Raw genomic sequence first — 17625 nt, 5'->3', positions numbered from 1 at the left:
AAATACACTACATGTTAACTAACTTGAATTTAAATAAAATCTAAGGAAAAAAAATAGGCAGGTAGAGAGATGATTGGGATATGAGTTGGAAAAAGAACAAAAATAAAAGGACCAGAGATGGAGGTGGGAAGAATTTAGGTAGGACTTATCCATACAGAGCCTTGAAATCCATATTTTAGATTTTTAATAGAAAACATTTTATTATTTTTTTAAATTTATATGCATATATAAATTATGTATCTATAGACATGTGCATGTTTTATAAACTTTTTATGATAGAATACTTTCAGATTTACAAAAAAGTTGCAAACATAGTGCAAAGAGTTTCTGTATATCATGTTCCCATATATCCTGTACCCAGTTTCCATTACTGTTAATATAATACATTACTCTGATAAAGTGGTCAGAATTAATAGGCCAGAAGTTATTAACAGAAGTCAGTACTTCATTAAAATTTCCTTGTTTTTCTTTAATGTCCTTTTTCTGTTCTAGGATCCCATCCAGGATGTCATAATCTTTTTAGTCCGCAAGTTACATTTGTAAACAGTGAGCCTGGTTGTATGTAGAATATTAAAAGAGGTAAATCTGAATTCAGAAATTAGAAAATCATTGTAGCCCCTCAAAAGTACATAGTTGCACATTTCAAAGTTGTTTATCTATAAATCTGAACTCTGAAAACTGTGAAAAACTAACTCATTTGTGGCCCAACCTAGCTTGACCTGGATTTAATGTGAATATTCATTCATTCATTTTTAAAAAATATATTAATAAGTTTGATTCTGGAGTGCTACCTCAAGCCCCTATGAGGCATTTTGGAACACACCTTTCCAAAATTTGAAAAATTGTGATAAAATCATGCTGCCTCAAGGATTTCAGAAAAAGAATTGTGACTCAGGGTATGCAGGATAAGGCCGTGTGTTAGGGTTGTATTGAACCAGCAGACAGGAAAGCACTATGCCATAGTCACAGAGTCACAGAAGAGGAAAAAAAAATTAACAGTAGTTTGGACAGCTAAACAGCAAAAGGATGAAGTTTCCAAAGTGTTTTTGACACTCGGACATCACTGTGCATAGGAGAGCATGCGTGTGTGTAAATAAGAAATTACAGATGTGATTGTCTTAAGAGAGTATTCTTTCATTAATGCCTGTGCAGTCTAGGACGCTTGATACGTTCTCCTAATATGAAGAAAGTTAAAGAAAAAGGTACTAACTTGGGAAAATGTACCTTTTAATAAATCCTTATACTTTTTTATTTTTAAAAATCTAATAATTGAAACGATATTTTATATTCAGAAAACAGAGGGATTTAGATCTCATCTATCATTTTAATCCTGAATTCTCAATTTAAATATTTTTAAAACGGATTAATTTTTAAACAGATTAGTTTTGTTTAGTAAGTCAGGTTACAGGGATGTACTTGTTAACGATAAAAGTATTATAAAATTCACTTGGGGAGCTTCCCGATTGGTTAAAATTAAGAATTGCAGGAAGTAGAGAGTATATGAGAATTTTTAAAGAATATTGTCAATTTTCTTTAGATGCCAAGCTTCTTATTACATGATCTGGTTTTTGTGGGTTGTTTTTTTTTTTTTTAACTAACTAGATTTTCATATACACATGACTTGTATTAGAACTAATAGTGATGGTTCATGTCAGTCGAATATCTGCTGTTTGTTTTAATTTGTATGTAAAATAAGACTTTGTATCATACTTGAACTTCTATGGAAGTATGGAGAACCTGTTATTTTTTATACACCCCCTCCCTAATATTGGGAGTATTCCATAGTTTGGTCTTGCTCAGAGAGATTTTTAACTTCGATTTAGTGGATTGTTACCATTGTAAACTTTTTTCTTCCTTGCCAGGTAATAGCATTGTTGTGAATTCTTAAATAATGTCTTTTCCTGAATATTTGCAAATGTGGTCATGAAAAGTAATTTCATCCGGGGCCCTTGTATTTCATGTGCTGAAGAAAGGCTTAGCCTGCTTTTGATTGAGACTTTCCCCATTTTATTGAGCGGTGGTGTTCGGGCTTGGACTGAATTGCACGGCACAAGAAAGGAGCAGTGAGCATTTGATGAAAGCAGATAATAAAATGCATCAATTGTGTCAGCCCCTCGTTGCAGTCACATCTGGCTTACTGTCAGGGTCCCATTAGATGCCTGTGGTTTTATGTGCCAAAAATAATATGCTCTGTAGTTCATGGAACCAGAATATTTGCAGTTTGATTAAAAAAAAAAAAATCATCTTATTTTCTTTCAGATCTCTGTCAGGTTTAAGTTTCATCTCTGAGCTGCCATGTCTCTTTAAAATTTTACGACTGAGAGATCAATTGTTCTTTTGATCTGTTTTGTTTTTTTTTTTCCCCCTTTTCCCTTATTCCAGTGACTCCAGCAGTCTCAGCAGCACTGATGCTGGCTTATTTACCAATGATGAGGGAAGACAAGGTACTGAAATGCTTACTCTTTTTTTTTTTTTTCTTTTAATTCCTTCGGGAAAAAAGTCTTCATTTTAAAGTTGTGCTTGTTACTAGTTACTTCCTAAGTTGATGACGGCAATCCGCTCACCTCACACACACCTACTTAGTGGACTGGGCTTTAGTTCTTCCCCGCCCACCCCCCCAAGATTTGTTACGTGTTTGATGGACAGAGATCACAAGTAGGCAAAGAGACAGGCAGAGAGAGGGGGAAGCAGGCTCCCTGTTGATCAGAGATCCCATGTGGTCCTTGATCACCACCTGAGCCAAAGGCAGAAGCTTCAACACACTGAGCCACACAGGTGCCCCTTTATTTAGTTCTTTTTGATATAGGAAGGGTATCCTGTCTTCCTAACCTAAAGTAATCGATTATCTCCAAAAGCTAGTATGTGGAGCTAATAATATTAAGGGAGGATTATCTTCCTTAAGAAAGATTTGCATACCTCAGTCTTTATAATTTTGTCTCTTCTCAAGTTCACAAGACACTAGTTCTCATTCTCCACCTGATTCCAAATGTATTTAATACTGTTTAAGCATTAATAAAGGTGGATTTACAAGTCATTTGTCATTTTTATTCAGCCGTGACATTTATTCATCCTCCCTAGTTTGTAAGTAATTAGACAGTTTTCGTGAATTCAATATTGTAAACTGTTACACAGTCATGTCTTACAACTTAGATCTTTTACATCTTTGAGATTCCCTGAAGCTTTTCACAGTTTCGGAGGGCATTATTTTGAAACTACCTATTATGGAAGAAAATAGAAAAAACCTTAATAAGAGGACAGAAGGCACTCTACAAATGTTATCTGCCTTTCTTGAGAATCTTTAGAGGAAAGCAGTAAGTTCTAAGGAGGAAAAAAAACCCCAAGATGTATAGTTTTAAATTATAGTCTAATGATAGGAAGAAAAAAAGAAAATGATAGCCACTTAGGCTTTTTTTCCCAATAGTCTGTTCATTCCTCTTGGTAGGAATAAAATAAATGATCATTCATTTTGACTTACTTAGAAACCCATATATATTCTGTTTTAAAGACCATAGACTTTGTAAAGTTAAGAGATTTTGCTGAAATATGCTAGAACCTCAGAGCTCAGAGTGAATTTGACTACCTTGATAATATACCTAAATTCTTGTTTAAATACATGAGCCTGCTCAAAGTTACTACAAATGTTGCATTTCGTAATGAAAAAAAATGAAAAAACTTTTGGACAAGCCTGTCCATATTTGAAAAGCTTCAAATGGTTTAAGATAGTATACCAGCATTTAGTATGAGCTTATTATGTTTTACATTTCTAAGTGCCTTTTTTTTTTCTCATTCAGTTTATTTTAGATTTTATATTATTCTTAAGAAAACCCTGGGAGATTCTTTTGTGGGGGGTATGTTAAAACCTTTAGGCTCATAGAGTTGAGCTACCTTCCCCAAAGTCACAAAACACTGCAATTCTCACTGGTCTGACTGACTTCAGAACTCAGGTTCTTAATCTTTAGCTGTTTGATCTCCCTATTAAGAACAAAGTTGTGTATCACATCAAAAATAAAATAACCTCATTTTTTCTGTAATAACGTCTCAAATGGAATTAGGATCTAGGGTAATTAGTTTCAAGTGACTCCCTTTTCTTGTACCTACACCTGTTCCAGGAAATTTTAATCTAATTCTCAGTAAAAGTACTAAGTATTTATGTGCTTTGAAAAGTACCTTTTTTTTAAATTAATTTTTATTAAATCCTCAATTGAAATAAACTGGTGGCTTAGGTTTTCCAAATGCTTTAAACTTTTCACTCCCTCGTAACTTGAAGTATAGCTCTTTCCCATAAAGCCATTTCCAGTTGAAGTTTTGGTGTTTTTCTAGTTTACTTTTAAAAATGTTTGTAGCAAGAGATTTTGGAAATCAGAAATCTCTTTCTGTAAAAGGGAAAGCTTTTTGGCAATTGTGATGACCCTATTAATAAACCAGAATTAGAATCATGAAGACTCTACAAGTCTTCATTAGAATCTTCTTATGCCTTCTTCTGTATTTTCCCCCCTTATCCCTGTTCTAAAAACAAAATACTCTTGATTCACATTTTGTTTTAAAAACAAAATACTGTCAATTCACCAGTACATTTTGAACTGAATTTGAAATGGACCATTTCTCCGTGGTTGCACTCATGGATATTCCCAAAAGTCCAACTTACTATGGATAGTGTTTTGCTTTAAAAATACCTTGCTTGTCATAGTCCAGTATAGTTTCTTTGTAAACTCTGTGGTATTGTCACTTTTCATTTAAAATCAACTTTTTCACAACTATTTCTTAATGAACTTAATCAGATTAATTTCATTTAGTCACATCTGTTCATGATCGTTTCCCCTTTTACACTCCATACAAATCATGAAATTAAGCTAATTTTATTCCATATCAGCTGCAGAGAACGGGTTCTGTAGTTTTTTTACTTTTAATTCACTGTAGGAGATTAAGGCTTGTTTTACTTTAATTTGGAAAAGGTAGTAACTTAAATGGATTTCTCTATAGTTTCTGCCTTAGAATTAACCAGTATTACGGTTTTTCACATTTTTTAATTGGTTCTAAAACATAACAGCTTATGTTTTTGTTAATGGCAGTTCTTGTTGTGGTACTAAAATCTTTTTTTGAAACTGTGGTGTAGAATAAGTTTTCTGTATTGATTATGTAAATGGTTAGCAGATAAAATACAGGATCGCCAGTTAAATTTAATTTTTAGATATATGACAAATAATTTTTTAATATAAGTGTGCCCCATGCAGTATTTAGCATATTAAAAATTTTGTGCAGGTATTATATATTTATATGAAAAATCCTTTTTCTGAAATTCTGATTTAATTGCTATCTTGCATTTTTTAAATCTGATTACTCTGTGTATTTGGATAATAAAACTGAATCTTTGGGGGATTTCTTGTATTTGCACAGGTGACGATGAACAGAGTGACTGGTTTTATGAGAAGGAATCAGGTGGAGCGTGTGGCATCACTGGAGTTGTGCCCTGGTGGGAAAAGGAAGATCCTACCGAGCTAGACAAAAATTTACCAGATCCTGTCTTTGAAAGTATCTTAACTGGTTCTTTCCCTCTAATGTCGCATCCGGGAAGAAGAGGTCAGTAGCACTTGCTGACTGCTGAATATGGTGGACTTAGAGTGCATCTAGGAGTATCCACTGAAAGAGGATAGGCTAAAATGAAAATGAAAGCGTCTTAGCACAAGATGCTATAAAGACATATGTCAGATCGTAATTCATCTACTGTATTAATCACGCATTCTATTTATTAGAAAGGCTGACTTGCCTCCTTGCTAGGACCATTGTGAAAATGTTGAAATGTTATAAAGGTAAATTAGGAGGAAAGAAAAGCCCTGAATAATACCCTGATTCTTAAATAAGCCATAGTTACGTGCTAACCTCATAAGAGCCCTTCCAGGCGCTGCTTCAGATCTGCTAAGTGTGTTTTGCATTTTCCCCACTACTGTTCAGGATGTTTCCTTCCTCAGACTTACTTTGAATTCTGTACAGATAGGAACAGTGATCATAGAATCTCCTAAATTTAGGACTTTGATTTTCCAGGTTTTCAAGCTAGACTCAGTCGCCTTCATGGAATGCCTTCCAAGAACATTAAAAAATCAGGAGGGACCACAACTTCAATGGTAGGCATGCTTTTTTGTTTAATTGTCATGTTTGGAAATGTATCCATTTCTATGGAATAAAAAGCCACTTCCTCATCCTTTATTCATATTCTAATGTTATACTTAAAAATAATCCATTTTTTTGTAGGCTACAAACTGGACCAGTGAGATTCCCCTATAAACCAAATCTTCTAATGCTAATAAATTAGTTACGTTTTGAACATCTGGGGAATGGCATTCGAGGGAACCTGGCTCCTGTCCTCTTCCCCTGGAGGAATATCATTGAAGTGAGAGCCTCTTTGATGAAAAGATGAGGCTGTTTTTGCTGGAGGACTGGTATTCTTCCTTTAGTCAGAAGTGATTGTGGTTGGGGAGGCTTTCTAGGGATCTAGGTTGGCCCAGGGTGGGTAGAACTACTGTAAATTTTATATATTTTTCTCTTTTATGATTTTTTTTTACATTAAATCCATTTATGTATTACTTGCTTTGCCAAAATGCTAACAAAAGCTAGAAAATGGAAAACTTCCAGATCTCACATAAGTATTCCTTAATGTTTATATTGTGACTGGTTAAGAACCAATTTTTACATATCTGACTGTTGTAAATAAACATGATGCATTGACATTTATTGCTCATTTTTAGAGAAGTCTTATATAACCAGCATTATTTAATATATTTGCATTTTACTCAGGGTATTTTAACAAGGGCTAAGATGAGTAGTAGGTAAGGTTGATAATCTTTACTAGAATTTCTGTTTTGTTCAGTTTGCTTTCTACTTGGAAAATCTGCTCTGTATTGCAAACCCATTGTATTTTATAGTATAGTGTTCATTGTACTACAAAAAGATCATCCTAGTTTTAAGCTAACCACAGTGATAACTAGTCTGTGCTAGTAGAATCATTTGCTATTACTTTTTAAATTATCTGCTTTGTCTGATACCTGAAACCACTCAGAATTATCATTTTGGCTTCGAGCTTATGGAAATCATGTGAAAGCTGGTATTTCAACTAATACTGTATGCCTCTGAATCATATTGTCATGTTTAAAAGTGAGACCTGCTTGCACACCCTTGGCAGACCATACGTGTCACCGTGAGTGTCAGAAATACTGCATGAGCTCATTTTCACAAGCAGAGGGGAAAATGTAACATTTCTATTGATGGTATAATTTAGACACTCGACAACATTCAGGCCATTTGAATTCTTCAAAATGGTATATTAAAATGATGAGTATTTTTTATTAAGTTCCAATCATTGATGAAAACTGTGATTTAATACATGTATTTTTATATTGTTGTATGGATTAATTGTTAATTCAGCATTTAATGGCTAACTTAAATATGATGATTGGGAAAGAAACTTAAAGTTGACATTTCTTTTACCTAAAGGTATTACAATCTGAAAGATTTCAGAAAATGTATTAAGCAGAAAGTATGTAACATCTTTCAGATTGCTTGTCTAAACTGGAGAGCTTAAATTTGATAAAGTGCAACTTTGAGTATCTTTACCTTTGCATATTTAAAGTGATATTTTAGAGGTACAGTAATGTGGTGTTTGGTCATTGTAAGTAAGCTTTTCTGTGCTATGTCCTTTGGAGTAAAAAAAAATCGTGATTTTTCTTTTTCTGAATTACATAAATGCTTTTATTTTATTTTGTATAATGACTGTCTTTGAGATCTGAATAAGTCACTTTAAAACCTTGGCCTATGAACTTTGCCTTACCAATCATGAATCTAGATGAATGCTATCTAGTTCTTGGTTCAGTTTTACCTATTTTTATTTTTGGTTCACTGCTTGCTTGAGCATAGCTGGGATTTGTAGCCCATTTTCTAGGCTTATTGCAATCTCACTGTGGTATTTTATAGAAGCTATTACATCTGATAGGCTAGCTTCATGGTATTGATGATACATGGCTTAACCATAGTAAAAGCTGCCTTCCCTCTCTAAATTGTAAAAAGGTGATTAAGTTTCACTCGATGGAGATATACTATATATGTGTGTTTATCATGGAACTAGTGCATTAGGCCATAAACTGTTTTCCTGGTCTACATTTTCTTGTATTCAAATTTTACTGAAGACAATGGGCTCCTTCAGGTTTTCTTTCTTTCAATCCGGAATTGTCCTTGTTTGGATTTTTAAGTACTGTAATTTTCTTTTTTTTTCTTCAATAAAATATCTGACTTGGACAAGAAAGGTAAGAGTTCCAATTTGTGCTGATATTCTTAAATTCCTGCGAAGTGTTGTTGTTGTTATTGTTGCTGCTCATACTGTCTAGACTGTATGTAACAGTCTAGTCTTAAAAATCATAATCTCACAGAATGGTCATATTTAAACAGTACCCATGACATCAAGGAATAAGAATGAAATTTAACTCCTATAGATTATCACACTGGAAAGCCAGATTGCTTTGAAGAGACATTAATTTTCTGAGTAAAGTCAAACACATGTAGCTACAACCCATGAAACCCAATGACAACAAAAGTTTTCTTTCTCGAACACAGATGAATAATGACTACACAGATTTAGTGATTATCTTTGAAGGAAATGAGAGGAGAATCTTTTATACTGAAATATTAATGGATACATTCTTGGGGGAAAAGTTTTCAGTTGGATTTTTTTTACCGTTCACCATAGTTATGTCCTATAAAGTCATCCTGAAAACTGATTAGCAAATACTGAACTGTTGCTCCTAAGGGAAATACCAGGCTAGGTTCCTGTGAGCCTCTGGTCACGACATTTTTTATCAGTCAGTCAGTACATAACCTTGTATTACGTGTCTTTGCGTCTAAAAACACCTTACTTAATACATATTGTTGATGCATTAATATTGAACTCATAACCAACAGCCCAGTAACCCATGCCTGAACAAACCTATGCTGATCTAACACATGCATTTCTCCTTAAGGCACATCATGGCCCTCTTAATGCTTAGGAACCTGTGTCAGGATTTTAGCCCTGAGCTTGGGGTTTTAGCCCTATGCTTGGGGTTCATTTAAAACAATGAATTGCCAACACAAAACTGAAAAATGTGGCACCAAATAAACCACAAAAGGACACTTGTTTACACTGTTAGAGCTGAAACAGTGATGCTTACTATATGCCATGCCTCAGTTGGGAATGCACACATGCACCAGGGGACAAATTTTCACTGCTCCTGAATGACCCTAGAAGCGCTACAAGAACTGACTTGAGAGCGGCGCGCCTGGCTGGCTCAGTCAGTGGAGCATACGACTCTTAATCTCAGGGGTGTAAGTTCGAGCCCCACGTTGGATAGAGAGATGACTTAAAGTTTTTAAAAAAAATTGGTATGGGGGTTACAAATACATGTTAGTAGGCAAATTTGCACATGTGGAACTGTCTAATAGTAATGAGGATCAGCTCTGTTTAGTTTTGTCAAGGGCAAAGTGGTCTTACAAAAAGGTTAGAGGTTTTGAAGTCTGGACTTGGTGAGTCCCCACTCTAGTTCTTCTTTTCATGTTTAATGACAACTTGAACCTTATCTTCTCTTTCTCTTAAATAGAGACAGTATTTAATCTGCAGAAGTATTATCAGGATTAAATGAGATTATATGTACATCATAGGTCCAGAACCATTATTGTCACATAGTATATACTAAATAAATGATAGTTACTGTTATTATCAGATATGCTAAATACAGAATCTCATTACAGGTCAAAATGCAGAATCTTAAGTTTTTCGTATCTTATATATGATACATCTTTATTTTTAATGTTTAAAGTGCTTTATATTGCAATCTTTTATGTTACCTTTATACTTCATTTATATTTGAGCCAGCCTTTGTCTTTAATGTGGTGTATAAAGAATAATTTTGAATGAATCTTAGATGAGGGCCACTGTATTACATCTTAAACCCTAATTACAGATTAAAAACTGTTCTAAATACCTCTCCCTAACTAACTTCCAATTACTAGGCCGTTTCATTTGCAGAAAGACTTACACTGTTTAGGAAGTTTTGGTCCCGAGTTACCTGATTCTTAAAAATAATTTTGCCCATTTACGAGGGGTGAATGCAGTCACAGTTCTGAGAATTTAATGTTGAAAAAAATTAATTCTTGCTGTACTTCTGTTAGAATAACACACTGGTTTATTGGAGCCCAGTTAGTGAGCCTCTAATATTTACCCCTTATGGGAGAATTAAGCAAATCATCATTAATTCTGAGGAATATTCTGGGGCCATTATCCAGGAGATGCAGGGTGAATCTCCTGTATTTCCAGAATTTTTGCATCAAGTACGGTTTGGAGTGAATAATCCTCAGAATAATGATCCATCAGAGAATCTGTTCTGGGATATGGTACTTACAAAGTGAATCCAGTTACCCTGACTTAACCACAGCATTTCAGTTAGCCATTATAGCCTAACCCTAAGCATCCTAATTGTTTCTTATAGGTGAGAGTTTTTTTCTTTTTAAATTTTTTAAACTGATGGTCTTAGAACAAGTGTTAATATTCAAATTGAGTGGTCTGTTAAAAAAAATCAGGAAATAAATGACTCCGTTTAAAACATAGTACCTAAAATCCAGTGTTAATATTACATTAGGAATTGCATGTAAAGATTGTAAGTTTCTGTTTAAAAATTTTATCATCATTTAGGTCCATGTTTTGTTTGTTTGTTTGTTTGTTTTGGTTTGGGTTTTGGTTTTTTTTTTGTATAGATGAAATGAGAACAACTATAGTGGTGATGGTAGTGGTTATTCTCTCAAAGAAAATGAATCTGATTTATACATGTTTCTCAAGTTAAATATCTGAAAAAAAAAAAAAAGGTGAACATTAACCCTTAATTTAAATTGTCATTCTGTACAAGTAAGCATACCATTACATTCAACAATGAAATAGCCCTCAAAATAATTTATATCTGTTTAGAATCTTGAGTTATTTCATTGTGTAAGAGAAGGAAATACTGTATATATATTCTTTCTCTGAAGTATATCATGAAAGACCAGACCAGATTTCATAAGTGTCATATTGATAATGATAATGATACTATAATGATTTACTCCGTAAGTCTTGCTCAACCTTTGTTTTATTGTTTCTTGGGATACTGGAGTGGGAATATGTAGTCTGATCTACAGCCTTTTACAACAGAAGGGCCATTTTAAATGGATTTGGTTTATATAAGGGAACTACATGAACTTTTCTCTTAGACTAGTCTAAGAAATTTTTTGATAGAAAACAAATTTAAAATGATTTTTTAAAAATACATAGGATGTGTGTCATCAGTTGTACTCTTGACAGTGTGCTAATCATCTAATATTTTTCAGAGGAATTTAATAACTAAATGCTTAATTATAATCTCCATGAATTGATTATTTGCATCCTTTAACCATTTTTAGATACTATGCAGAATCCAAGAATATATATTTAGAATATTCTAAATATGTATTATATGTCATATATATTCTAATCTATTACTATGTATGTTAATAATTTAGTTTTTATCTTATCTTGAAGTCAGCTTGAGATCCAGATTTCATGTGAGAAATGAATACTTTCTTCTTAGAACTTATTTGGGGATAAAGTAAATTTTGTATCATACAGAAGTACTGCTCAGTAGAATTATAATAAATATTTCTTCTACAAAAGACATTTTAATAGTGTCTCTTGTTTGATTTAAAAATTCTCTATTTTGGTGTCATTCTTTTTACATTTTACATATGTAAATTTAATACCTATAATATTTGAAAATTTGAATCTAATGATTTTTCATTCTATTCTACTAAAAGTAATATCAATGCTAATATTGATATTTAGTCTTAATCACGTTATACTTTATAAAAAGTGGAATATTTACATATTTAATAGTACAGATTATATTTTTTAATTTATTCAATAAGAATTTGAATTCATATTCTGTTCTCCATATTTAGCTTTTAAAATCCATTAGGAAAGAATACAAAATGTATTCAACCTTGGTATTTTAATAATGCCAAATTTGACCACTTACAGTTTTTATCTACCTGTTTAAATTGTCCTTGCTTTTCTGACTACTCAACCACTGGAATTGGCCTGGTTTCGTATCTTGTCATTTGGGTTTGTGATACTTCAGAAATCTGGAACCTAGCAAAGAGAATGTTAGTAATGACTTACAATGATGCTTACTACATGCCAGACACTATATTTATATATTTTAATTCATTTAATCCTATTAACATTTACAACTTAAACATTCTCAAATTTGTTTTTCCTTTGCTATGCCAAAATTAATGAAATCTGGAAGTTTCTTCACTCTCTTGTCATGTTGCTAATAAATATAAATACATTTTCTTCATAAAATAGTTTCATTTCTGGTTACCAAGTGCTATCAGAAGTGTGAGTTATTTTGGAAAATCTGCAACTTTCTTTGCTGTCTTAAAGAATGAACACAATCAAGTTGTGTGCCATAATAGAAATGATAAGTAAAAGAGATACTACTGCTCCCATCGGATTAATCACTGGGACCAAATCCTCCATTCCAATCTTTTTCTTTGCTTCTCAGGTAGTATATAGTACCTTGTTCCTGGTCTTCAGCATCATCCAATTCCAGTTTGCTTTCTTGCTCTGTTTCTGCTGTTTTCTCAATTACCCTGCCTGGTCCCCCGTTCTCTCTCCAAACCTGTACAGTGTCCATAGGAGCGTCACATCTCTTCTTCAGCCGTGATGATAGCCTCTGTATTTCTCTTGATCTGCTCCTTTCCTACCCCTTTTTAGTGGAACTTGGGTAAACTTCATACAGGAGGATTTGTTAGCTGGGACTTCAGGTGTGAGTTAGCCCAACTCACTGGGGAGGGAATTAGCAGACAGAAAGGCATGGTTGGCAAGGCTTAAATTTATAAAACAGCATGGAATATTCAGGAAACGGAATCCAGTGCTGCCGTAGTATATATAAGGTATGCTTGTGTGGAGGAGTATATGGTAGACAGGGTTTGTTTGGCAAAGTAGGCAGGAATTAGATCATTTCCAACTCTGGTCCATGGGAATGCATGTGAACTGATGTAATGTCAGGGGTGGGGGGAGGGATGGTTAAGCTAATCAGATTTGTCTTAAGAGATCACATGGATATCAGTATAAAGGGTACATTAAGTGGTTATAAGATTAGGGATCTAAGGTCTGTCCCTGTCCCCCCAGTAGATGGGATCCACAGTACACTGAACCCCTATATTTTCTTGGATTCAATAATCTGATTAACTTTTGAGTAGTATCCATTCATTCAAAAAAATACTGAGCCTTGACTGTGTTTGAGGTACTGTTCTAGGCCATGGCAGTTAAAGTAGTGATCAAGGCAGACAAGGTTCCAGGAGCTTCTATTTTAATGAGCATAAATAAACCCGGTAAGGAGAGGAGGGTCAGTAAATAGAAATGGCCGTGGAGAAGATTGAACAGGGTGATGGGAACGTGAAGATGATTGTAGGTGATATGATTTGCAGGCTGCAATAATTTTCAGCCTTGGCTGCTCTAGTGCTTGCTTCTCGTCACTCTTGTCACAACCTGGGAAAAGAAACAGGGTGTACATTAGTCAAACCTGTGTATTCAAGAGGTTGTGGTAGGTCCTAGGCAGTTCTCCTATTTCCTGACCAGACTGATCACAGTTTTTAAATGTCACTATAGGTAGACCTGCACAGGCAAAAGAATGTCATTTTATTTACAAGGAACAATTTAAAAATTTTTTGATTTTTTTTTTTTTTAATACTAAAAGTTTTCAGGTGCCAAATATTTATGTAGTGTTTGGTTTACTTCTTTGGATTTCATCATGATGTCTGTTTTGAAATTTGATATTGTGGTGTAGTAGTTATGCTTTTGTGGCCACTTAAATACTGTGCAGGGTGAATATGGTTCTGTTCTATTACATTTTAAAAAGTACATGAACTGCCACGCTTTCTTTTTTTTAAATCTTTTTTTCTTTTTGCCATTTGTGCATAAGTTCTTAGGTTAGCACATTGTTAGTAAAGAAAAATGGCTTGTTTAAAAATTGGGGTTTTTTTAATCTCCTTAAAAGCAAATGATTTTAGAAAATGTCAGGTTTATGTTTATCATTTTTAAATTACTCTCGTATCCTGAGAAACCTTTAAAATACGTTCTAAAATGTTCTTTCTTTAGATTGGTAACTATTTGATTGCACAGATCGAGATTCAATACCCCTCTTCCTTGTTGCTTTTTAAAATGGTGGTGACATTGCCAGAGTCCCCATTTCACTTTTCTTGTATCTTTCTTTCTTTTCTTTTTCTTTTTTTAACTCAAATCGGAGAAACAGAAATGTTGCAAACATTTCACCTTCTTCAAAGCTTCAACTTTGGTTTTCTGCCTTTTATGTTGCTGATAGAATTATTCTGATGGTCTATAAAACTCAGTTTTCTAATTTGCCTTCAAATATGTCAGATATCTTACATGAGAAAAGTTCAAAATCAATGATGGGTAGAACACTTCCAAATAATATTTAATAAGCACTTTCTATATTGAAGTCACCTGCAAATCCTCCAACTGAAGGTCAATTTGAACAACTGAGAATTCACAAAGAAGTCCTTAATATAAGGGGTTCCCTGTACTAGAGTTAGAAAATGCCAAGCAGGTATTTGCTGCCTGTCATCTGGGCAACAGGATTCTGACAAAACCAGAGATGCATGCCCACAGGTATTTATAAATATTTTAAGCCAGTAAAACCTGTACAATCTCTGTTTTTAAATGACAGTTGTCTAAAACATCGGCAAGTGCTTCCTGAGGGAATAAAAGTAGAAGTTTCATGATCTGTTTGGATGCAAAAGAAGCCATGACTTGAGCCAGCCCCAATACAGCATCTTCCTCTTAGAACGTCATATTGAAATCTGATCATTGGCTGTAGGCAATTCACCATGATAGCGTTGCAGGTGCATTCATCTTTAGGTTGCAGTGTAATTGTAGTGATATTTAATAGCAAGCACTTGGTCTTTTTGAGGTCTTCCAGATTTGTATTGAGAAATACTTCTTTAGAATCTACAGTCTTTCAAAAGTAACAATTACTTAGTCTCCCTCCCATTCCATTTCATTTACATGTGTTTTTTATAGACTCTTCTAATTTTTTGATCCACAGAAACACTTTATAAGAGTGTCTTATATCATTTGTTGGATGAATAAATAAGTATCTGTTATATCCGACTCAGAAGCTTGGTGTCTTGCCTGTGTATTTTCAGCCACAGATATCTTGGTTTATTGGTACACACGTCATGAAGGATCAGGATGTCTTTGTTGTGGGAAAGGCCAGGAATACAAAACTAAGTACGATACACTTTTATCCTCAGTACTTTACTGTTCAGTTAATAAAAATTAACTGGGAAAGACGAGAGGGGAGACCGAACATTGGTTAAGAGAAGCAAAACCCAAGTGGCTTTTCATCTTTAATTTAAATTTAAGTTTATGTGTTCTCTTTAATCCTTCACTCTTCCCACATCTAGCCATGTCAGAATCTTATTTCTCTGTCCTGTTAGCCCCTTTGTTTCAGTGCCTTAGGGTAGTTACTCCTAACATTCCATTTTGATAACACATTAGGTTTATCCCTGGTCTGTCTTCCAGTTTTCCTTCCTCTGATCCGTATCACATGTAACTCCAAGTAAATGTTTTTTGTTTGTTTGTTTAAAGATTTTATTTATTTATTTGACAGAAAGAAATCACAAGTAGGCAGAGAGGCAGGCAGAGAGAGAGGGAGGGAAGCAGGCTCCCCGCTGAGCAGAGAGCCCGATGCGGGACTCGATCCCAGGACCCTGAGATCATGACCTGAGCCGAAGGCAGAGGCATTAACCCACTGAGCCACCCAGGCGCCCCCACTTTACTCCTTTCCAGATGATCTTATGTTCTCAACACGCCCATGCGTCCTTCAGCTTTCTCCTGTTCAGCCACATTCTTTCATACTACAGCTTTACTCACAACAATGCATCTCTCTCCTTACTGTTAGATTCATGCCCTTCAAGGAAGAGTTGAGAATCTTCAAGGAAGATTCTTTATTTTTTCTTCAAAACCTTCTCCAGCTTTTCATTTTTAAGAGATCGTTCCATCATCTGAAATGGCATTACCCCTCCTGTCTCTGTTTTATTCTTTATTCTGCTTATGTTTGTATTATATCTACAATTACATAGAGCACCCCCATGGCAGGAATCCAGCTCGGCCCATAGGATGTGCTTAATAATTTTGAGAATGTTGGTGGAGATTATTGGTTATCACCCTCTGTTTTTTCGGGAGTTTTCCACCGCTGGTTATGAAGCCAGTTCAACCTTAAGTAACATCCTTTCCTACCAAGAGTAGTGTCTAAATTCTTCATGGCTTTTAATTTGTCCTTTTATGTATGTATTCCGTGATGTGATGGCAGATGGGATTTCATGTGACAAAGCACGAGAGAAAAGCTGAATTGTGCACATACAGCGCTTGTGTACCTTTTGGTTGGAGAATCCTTAGATGTTGCTATTGAGTAGGGATTTCCCTTGGAAATAATCTAATAAGTAATCTCCTGCTTCAGAGGTGGCAAGTGGACAGTGTTGAGTCCCCTGGCAACGTTCTAATTGCAAAGTAGAAGACGGAGCACTCAGTATGCTGACTTTCACTGAATTCCCCTGACCTAGTAAAGTTTTATCATGTCACGCATCCATTATGGCCTCTTTATAGTATAACATTTTTATTTTTATTTAACTATTTTTTGTTTTCTTCCTTTTTTAGTTTTCTTTTTAAATTCAGTTAACATAGAGTATATAATTAGTTTCAGAGGTGGAGTTCGTCAGTTGCATATATGAATACCCAGTGTTTATTATAGTTTAGCATATTTACATGATAATTTTGAACTTCTGCTGTGCTGAAGGGGAACAGTAGTAACATGTTAAGATCATGGCTAAGGATTGGGATCAGAGGATCAACTTTTTTTTTTTTTTTTTTTAATAGACTCCCTGTTTCGAAGGTGTCTGGCGCCTCCAATTTCTGAACCTTTCTGAAGTCTGCTGCTTTAGTCAGCTTGCTTTTTATTGCCACTCTATCCCTACCGATCTTACACTAAAGAAGGATGAATGGCCAGCTTTGGTTTTCATGTGTAATTTTGTTGAAGTACCTTATTTGGTGATACCTTCTTTCCTATTCTCTTTGTCCTAGGACATGGAATTTTGCCTTTTTACTCTTCCAAGTCATGTTAGTAAGGCGTTGGGAGGAGCTGAAATCCATGTATGATGGGTGGGTTATGTGTATTGGCAAGTCTTACCTAGTGTCCTTTTCTTGTCGTTTTCATTGTTATAAAAAAAAAAAAGAAGTAATAGATGCACTGGTTTTAAAAGTTAAACAGGACAAAAAAGTACCGAGTGTCTCCCATACCCATCTGTGCAAAGATAGAATCTGTTCCTCTGCACCTCAGTGTTTACACTTTAAAAACATGTCAGAAGGACGCCTGGGTGGCTCAGTGGGTTAAGCATCCAACTCTTGGTTTCAGTTCATGTCTTGATTTCAGGGTTCTGAGCTCAAGCCCCACATTGGGCTCCGTAGTCAGTGAGGAGTCTGCTTGAAATTCTCTCCCTCCTCCTCCCTCTCCCTAC

The 17625-nt window shown here is 34.7% G+C and overlaps 1 protein-coding gene across 2 annotated transcripts in view; it reads left to right on the top strand.

The window, feature by feature from the left end:
• GPATCH2 (G-patch domain containing 2) overlaps nt 1-17625 on the top strand; it is a 172710-nt gene that overhangs the window by 13851 nt on the left and 141234 nt on the right. The window contains exons 3-6 of one of the 2 annotated variants that reach the window (XM_013055572.2): nt 2383-2444; nt 5395-5577; nt 6040-6119; nt 6247-8290. In XM_013055572.2, the coding sequence (XP_012911026.1) occupies nt 2383-2444; nt 5395-5577; nt 6040-6119; nt 6247-6279 (358 nt within the window). In that variant the 3' untranslated portion in view covers nt 6280-8290. Of the gene's footprint in view, nt 1-2382; nt 2445-5394; nt 5578-6039; nt 6120-6246; nt 8291-17625 lie in introns of those variants that run through there. The other variant, XM_004751469.3, reaches the window with a different exon arrangement.

This window comes from Mustela putorius, unplaced genomic scaffold, assembly GCF_011764305.1.
Source record: "Mustela putorius furo isolate JIRA1106 unplaced genomic scaffold, ASM1176430v1.1 tig00000508_pilon_pilon_pilon, whole genome shotgun sequence".
Classification (NCBI taxonomy): Eukaryota; Metazoa; Chordata; class Mammalia; order Carnivora; family Mustelidae; genus Mustela; species Mustela putorius.
Note: the sequence above shows the minus strand (reverse complement) of the source record. Positions and strands in the feature narration are given on the sequence as shown.